At 31.3% G+C, this 8,076-nt stretch overlaps 1 protein-coding gene across 1 annotated transcript; it reads right to left on the bottom strand.

The window, feature by feature from the left end:
• On the bottom strand, window positions 1-6,569 carry LOC115881384 (smad nuclear-interacting protein 1). The gene is made up of 5 exons (XM_030898842.1): window positions 6,314-6,569; window positions 5,856-6,155; window positions 3,993-4,181; window positions 3,705-3,925; window positions 1-473 (listed from the first exon to the last, which is right to left on the bottom strand). The coding sequence occupies exons 1-5, from the start codon at window positions 6,469-6,471 to the stop codon at window positions 235-237; spliced, it is 1,107 nt and encodes a 368-aa protein (XP_030754702.1). The 5' UTR covers window positions 6,472-6,569; the 3' UTR covers window positions 1-234.
• Window positions 6,570-8,076: the final 1,507 nt, after the last annotated feature.

Raw genomic sequence — 8,076 nt, 5'->3', positions numbered from 1 at the left:
TTAGTTTTCCTAACTTGATATTTATGAAGTATTTTAGATACTCGTCAGAATTTTTAAACACATCAGACTATGATTCCAGCTTGATATACAACAAAATCTAAACTCTTATACCTAAATATAACTAAATTAAAGATAATTTGAATAATCACTGGATATTTCATAAAAAAATATGTTTTTACCTCAAAAAAATTAAAAATTCTCGCTTATTTCCATTTATAAATAAATAATATTGTACTATGGTTCTTCCTTTACTTCAGCTTCCACTTTGATATCTTCTTCAGCTTTAACATCATCATCCATAGCTTCATCTTTACTATTTTCATGGAGCAAAACATATTCTCTAGAGCTGAAACCGAATTTGATGACATCTCTTTCCAGCAGTTCGACGTATTTCTTAGGTTCTATTTTCTTGTTATTGATAAATGTCCCGTTCGCAGATTCCAAATCAATCAAGTATGGTCTAACTCGTTTACCTAAAAAATAAGTGTTTTTCATTAAAAAAAAATAAAATATATTTTTTAAAAAAATAGATAAGTTAATATAATTATCTAATAAGAGAAAAACACATAGGCTACTGAAACAACATAGTCAAATTTTCTTATCCTAATTGTTTTTGACAAGAAGTAAATAAATTCGCAAATACAGAATAGAACTTTGCAATGGAGTTTAATGATGAAAAAAAATTGAAAAACAGTTCAAAAAAATTGTGTGTGCACTATGTGCGCATATTTGAAGTGAAACATCTTACTAACAGCTATTAAAAAAGTTAAAACCGTATACTATTCTACCGTATGATCGAATAAAAACGGCGTCCAGTTGGCTTGGAAATGACGATCGATGGCATTTCCTATATAAATTTACATATAAAATGACAGCGATCTTCATTTCATAGCCATCGCTGACGCCGTTTTTATTCGATCATACGGTAGCTTTATAATTTAATGTTTTTTTTAATATTTATTAAAAAAACGATAATTCTATCACTCGGCCGGATAGCTTGGCGGCCGTGGCCATTAAACCAAACTACTACATCTATATCTCTGATTGATTACTACTAACTGCTACTAACCAACAATTCGTTTTGTGTGGTCTCTGGTCTGTTTTTGTTTAAATGTTTTGTTCATTATTCATGTTGGGGATTTATTTTTAAATTAATGTTAATCGTTAGGCAAACTCATAGAATATGTATTTCTTTTGCATAATCAAAATTGTCAATCACATAACCAAATTGTTACTCTAAATCGCTGTCTTTTTTAGGCAGACGTCATTTGTCTTGTCATTATTCAATTCATTATTCGAATTCTCAGAATGTTGTTAACAAAATTTTCATTTAAAAATAAAATTTTAATCAATCACAATTGTTTATCTCCATCATTTACCGGATTAATAATACAGAAATTACAGTTCAATTACAAACAATTAATTATTTATAGCGATTTACAGAAATTTTATTAAATTATATGAATATTCTCGTTGAATATTGCGAGTTACTAACTCTAAATTCTAATTCTGAGCTGGCAAATGAACTAGGTGCTTTACCTAGACCATTATTCAGAAGCTACAAACCTATCGATGAAAATATGCATGAAATCAACATCAAAAGGTTGGTACAATATCAAGTTTATTATAGTGATTTTCTTAGCCGCGTATGGTATAAATCGTTATCCAGTGTTGCCACAAACTTATTTTACATCGGGGTAGATTATCATGAGATAGCCGGGTTAGATTGTTTTATAAAGGGGTATCTACCCCGCTAGCTTGCACATGGCACTCGCGTTACGGCCGTCACTCAAGGCCGTAACCGAATTTTTATTCCCAACGCGCGTAAAGTAGTTTCACTTCAAAAATTAAATTGAGATAAGGAGACCAATTGAGGTTGGCGTGCACGTCACCTCGTGGTTTGTGTAATAATTACAGTTAGCGGTTGGAACCTTTGGTGTTATAACAGCAAAATAAAACACTAAATCACCAAAATGCACTAAAATACTTTTACTTTTACACTGGACGCGCGTTTTGCTAACCATGTTAGCATGACCAGCAGATGATTAAAACAGTTAATTCAGTTTTAATGTTTTGGAGTTTTGGAGCTTTGGAGCACTTGGAGCAACAAGGACGTCACGGCACTTCATAGGATTATATCAAATGACTTAATCACCATTAAATCTTGATGCGATTCGAACCTCCTGAGTCTCAACATTTCTAAAACTAAAGCTTTGTCATATACAATCTCGCTGCAGCCTTTTGTACTTAACAACAACACCACGTCGTAAAATCTGTAAAATTCTTAGGGCTTGTTGTAGACAATTCTCTAAAATGGGACATGCATATCGACGCTTTGTCGAAAAATTAAGCTCTGCCTGTTTTGCATTAAGATCTGTTTCTAAGGAGCTTAACTTGTCAGTGGCTAGAACTGTTTATAATGCACTTTTTGAGTCGCACCTCAGATATGCCCTTCCATTCTGACCGTATTTCCAAGCTCCAGAAGAGAGCTGTTCGATATTCACTGGGACTCATTGCCAGGACAACAGAACTCATTGCCAGGACTTTTTTAAAAAATTAAAAAAATTAACTCTTCCTTCCTTATTTATATTTGAATCCGTTTGCCTATTACGTAAGCATGTATCAGCTTCTCAAGAAAGGCCATCTCACACTTATCTAAAATAGCGGACGCGACGCGAACAGAATTCTTTCCGAACCGATAACTATAAATGAAGAGAGTTAATGCCACCTCACGTAAAGGAAATAACACCTGGTCTTATTAACGTCCATGCACGCTATTCGGTTTAGCGATATCTCTCTATTACGCTGTTTATTGTTATTTTACGCGAGTTTATTTTTGCGCACAGGAAATTTTACTTGTTTGCACATCGTCATAAAAAACAATTTTCGTACCACGAAATAGGGACAAGATTTTTATCTGTATACTTATAGGATACCTAATCTGTGATAGAACTTGGGTTTAACGATGAAAAAAAATTGAAAAACAGTTCAAGTTCATTTTTTCAAAAAATGTGCGCATATTTGATGTGAAACATCTTACTAACAGCTATTAAATTGAAGGATTTGAAGGATATACATATAGTTTTATGAATACTTTTTATAAACTTCAAAAAAATTTGAGTCAAAACCGTATACTATTCTAGCTTTATAATTTAATGTTTTTTTTTTAATATTTATTAAAACGCTTTGTCTACTTACCCCACGCTCAGAGTTAGTTAAAAGTTCAATATTATACAACTTGAAAAAAATGCACAATCACCTGCCATTTGAAATCAAATCCATAACATCATTTTCTTCATTTCGCAACGCATTGAAATCTTATTTACTAGACAATAAGGCTTTCTACGCCGTAAATAACTTATATTTTGATAATCGAATTTGATCTTGTAAACACTGGTCTAATATTTGCTATTACTATATTTACTATAAACTTACTAAATATTTTTGAATCTTATTTTTATTTTTTTATTCTTTGACATTCTAAACATTTATAAATGTTTATTTTAAACAATAAGACTGACTATGTAATTTGTATACTTGTTTTGTTTTATACTTGTTAGTTTTTATATTTTGTTTTGTATTCTCTTTTGTTTGTTTACTTTACCTGTGTCTACAAATTGTATTTTTTTTTTTGACAATAAAGGCATTTATTTATTTAAGTTTTACTGATTTGCCTACTACCTACATTAACATAAATTTCTTACCAGATGATCCATCTTCCCTAGTAAATGGTACCAATCTATACTGTAAGGCTGCATGCTGTTTTGAACATGAAGGATGATCAACAGGTAAATCAACAACCTTCCTATCTCTACCAATTAAATATCCGCTTTCTCTGTGAATGTACAGTGTTTGTAAGGCCTTTTCTCCCTTGAACGGGTACAGTCTCCATCTTCTTCTGGGTTTTCTTGCTTCCGGTGGTTCACTAAAGATATCAAAAAATATGTGGTTATATATTATTTTTGTGGTAAACAAAAATTATTCAAAATTACCTATATTTAATGACGACTCCTCTATATGTGTTTGTCTCTTCGGTTAATTTTCCGGACAAGGAAAAATTAGGTTTCTCCTTTTCTCCACCTTGTTTCCTATCATTTTTCGAATCGCCCTTCTCATTTTTACCCCATTTCGCATTTGCATGGTCGTAGGACCTACTTCGACTTCTAAATCTCTTGTTGCCTCTGCAATTAAAAAAAATAATTATTACAAAGCTAATATACTATATATTATAATCTGCCCCACAAGGGAACCTATTTAGAAATTTATATTATAAGTCTAATAAATCAACTTTTACAGTAAAAGTGAGATATTTATCAGACCTTCAAAATGAATACTGTAAAAGTTAATTGTAGGTGAATGATTTACAATGTCTATGTTTAGAAAAATTTGTAGAATGAAAAACAGAAACGTGTTTGCATGTAATTGGTTTCGGCTATGCTAAAGTTGAAAAACTGAAAATGATGCATTTCCGCAGAAAAATGTTTTTGACATACAATTCAAAAAGGCTTAGAAATCTATACTAATATATAAAATCATTAAGTGACTGACATACTGATTAATCACGATCCTGCTCAAACCAGGTTGAAACCTACAGGTTGATTCTAGGGTGTAGAGGAGGTTCGACAAGAAGGGATTTTTCGAAATTCCAGTTCCAAGAGGGTGAAACTACCCCTCAAATATTACAATATTTTTTATTTAAAAAACGTTCAAGTTTCCGAAAAAACGCTTAAACACGTATATTTTATTTTATTTTTTTACATATTTTAAGATTTTTTAAAAATGTATACAGGGTGTTTCGAAAAATCTGGTCATTGATTAATCACGATCCTGCTTAAAGCGCTTGACGTAAAAAACTGATTTTTGAAAAACAGATTGACTTTAGGGTGTAGAGGTTCGATAAGAAGGGATTTTTCGAAACTCGAATTCTAAGGGGGTGAAACTATCCCTCAAATATTAAAATATTTTTTATCTAAAAACCAGTGAGTTTTTCGGAAAAACTCTTTAACACTTATATTTTCTCTTGTTTTTTTAAAAGATTTTTTATAAATGTATACAGGGTGTTTCATAAAATATGACCATTGAGTAATCACGATTCTGCTTAAACTGCTTGACGTTTAAAGCTGATTTTTGGCAAACGGATTGACTGTGGGGTGTAGAGGTTCGATAAGGAGGGGTTTCCCGAATCTCAAATTCCAAGAGGGTGAAAACGCCCCTCAAATATTACAATATTTGTTATTTAAAAAACGGTTAGTCTTTCGGGAAAACGCTTGGACAAGCATAATTTATTTGTTTTTTTTACATATTTTGAAATTTTTTAAAAAATCATACAGGGTGTTCCAAAAAGTTGGGTAATTTCTTAACCACGATTCTGCTTAAACTGCTTGACATAAAAAGCTTATTTTTGGCAAACAGTTTTTTCGAAAAGTCAAATTCCAACAAGATGAAACTACCCCTCAAATATTACCAAGTTATATAATAATATCGCCATATTGTTTTTTCTCATGCTGACATAAATGTGAGAAAATTTTATCCAGTTTGTATGTTAATGGAAATTCTTGCTTTGCTTTATCATCACCATTACAAATGATTAATTCGATACGAACGAAGTCGCTGGTACACGCGAGTACTAAATAAACAAATATTTGTTACAAAACTGATTTCAAGTAAACGAAAGTAGCCCTGATTTCAGCTATTCTAAAGTTGAAAAACTATGCATTTCTGCAGAAACTTTTTTATAACATACTATTCGAAAAGGCTTCCAAATACTAAATAAACAATATATTTCTTACATAACTGATTTCAAGTAAACCAAACTTGGGCCTAAACTTTTTCTACATATTTATATTTTACTTTACCTCCTATCTCGATTAAACTGATCTCTCCTATCTCTGTTATGAAAACCACCTCTTCTATTGTCATCTCTATCTCTATTATCTCTAAACTGCCTCCTTCCATCATCCCTTTCATTATCTCTTGAACTGTTATGTCCACTTCTTCTGTCCCTGTCAGCATCTCGTCTACTATATTCCCTTGACTTAGATCGTTCCCTATGTTGGTATCTTCTATCACGTGATTGTGACCTAGATACAGATCTGTTACGAGACCTTTGATCAGACCTGGAGTGGGTGTAATCTTCTGAAGATCGTTTCTGATTTCTGGAAATGTATTTGTATTTGTTTTAGCTTTAATAGAATCTGGGAGGATTACTGAAAATTATTCGCGTAAAAATAAGTTATCCAATCCTAGAAAACAATATATATTTTAGTTTCTAAAATTAATAAAGTATTTCTCGCTACACTATTTCAAAACATACCTTTGAGTTTTCGATGTTTTTGATTTGTCTACACTTTCCTCTGAACTGTCCCTTTTTCTGTCTTTCTTTTTACGGTGAGTTGACTCGTTCGATGATGCTGAAGCTTCGCTGTCCGATGATGATGATCTTTCCCGTTTATGGTGTTTTTTTGGAGCCATTTTTTATAAACAAAACAGATAAAACTCAAACAGGAAAGGCACACAAAAATTTGACTTCTAAAAATGAGGTTAGATGTTAATTATGTCTACAGAATAAATAATATACTTCTTCATTAGGACATTTTAGTTGAAATCTGGTTATGCTTAGGGGGGTTTCATTTAATATGTCTAAATTTATATGATCTCTAATAACCAGGAAAAAATTGGAAATGGAAGTACGATAAAAATTATTGTATACGGCGCTAATTCAAATTAATCTATAAATATCTATTTTATGTAAATTAATTCTAAATGAAACGCTAAAGAAACTGATACAAAGAAAAAAAGAAACATTAGCAGGACAAAAGCTGTGTGTGCGGATTTATGATATAAAATACAGATGCATAATATAATACATATAATAATTCTAATAATCCTTTTTACTTAAGGTCATTACCAGAGGATTTATTAATATAAATAACTGATTTTTTGTAAAATTTTTGGTGAAACGCTTTACTTCAAACACAAATGTACCTATCTAATAGTACATTACCAGAAACTACTTTTATTTTTAATTAAATATATTTTGTTTGTTTCAAGAAAAAGTAGAGACCCAAAAAAATTAATATAATTAAAAATGCAAAGGTGTATATATATACATACCTCAAAGTAAAATTATGAGTTTTATTTACTTTTGAAAAAAAATATATTTTATCCTTGTATAACTGTACTATATTATATAATAAAAGCGAAAAAAAAATTCGTAAAAAATAATATAAATATATATATCTAAAAAATACTTAGTTCATACTAGGTTCTCATATATGTTTCTAAGTTATACTTGCTATTTAGCATGGAGAAATAGAAAGAAATTGCAAAGAGTACCTATATATTTCTTTTATTTTTTACTTTAAGGTACCTTATTTTTTACTTTAAGGTACACTTTTTACCTTTTGTAGTTTCAAATTAAAAGTAAAAGCAATAATTTAATATACATACCTACTAGAGATTAAATTAGAATAGCACTCACATGTCCTTTAAATAATTATAAAATCCACACAACTCTAAACACAACGTCACAGTATGATGGCACTCAATATATGCACTATATAAATAAAGACTGGAGATCTCAAGAACTACCCTGAGCTTAAATAGGTACCTACTCAAGAAGTAAAAGGCAATAAGACGCCCCCAGTTATAGGTAGATAAATATACAGGGTGGTGCAATCGAGGACGAGTTGCTCTACGAAAAAATTGGTACCATCCCTAATGACACCCTAATAAAACCCTTCAACTACAATCCCGAGGACTATAGAAACCAATTTTTCAATTATCCCCATCTGAAAACTATTCTTCTGGAAAATTAATTTTGTCTTACCACCCTTACCCCTTATTCCTTTAAAATAGTCCTCCCAAAACCCCACAATTAATAAACCCCTTTTTTTTCTCTCCAATATCAGCAGGAATAATAGCTGGCCATACTTCGGCAGCTGGTTCCTCGGAGGTGGATTGTTTTTAGTGGGTAACAATCCGAGCCCCTCACTGTCTATTAGCGTTCATCTCTATATGATCGTCTCTCTCGAGATGGTGATGAGTTGCGGGTGTTATAAATATGGTAACGATTTA

Source organism: Sitophilus oryzae, unplaced genomic scaffold (genome assembly GCF_002938485.1).
Source record: "Sitophilus oryzae breed Bouriz unplaced genomic scaffold, Soryzae_2.0 scaffold_1717_pilon_pilon, whole genome shotgun sequence".
Lineage (NCBI taxonomy): Eukaryota > Metazoa > Arthropoda > Insecta > Coleoptera > Curculionidae > Sitophilus > Sitophilus oryzae.
The sequence above is the reverse complement of the archived record's forward strand: the minus strand, read 5'-3'. Positions and strand labels throughout refer to the sequence as shown.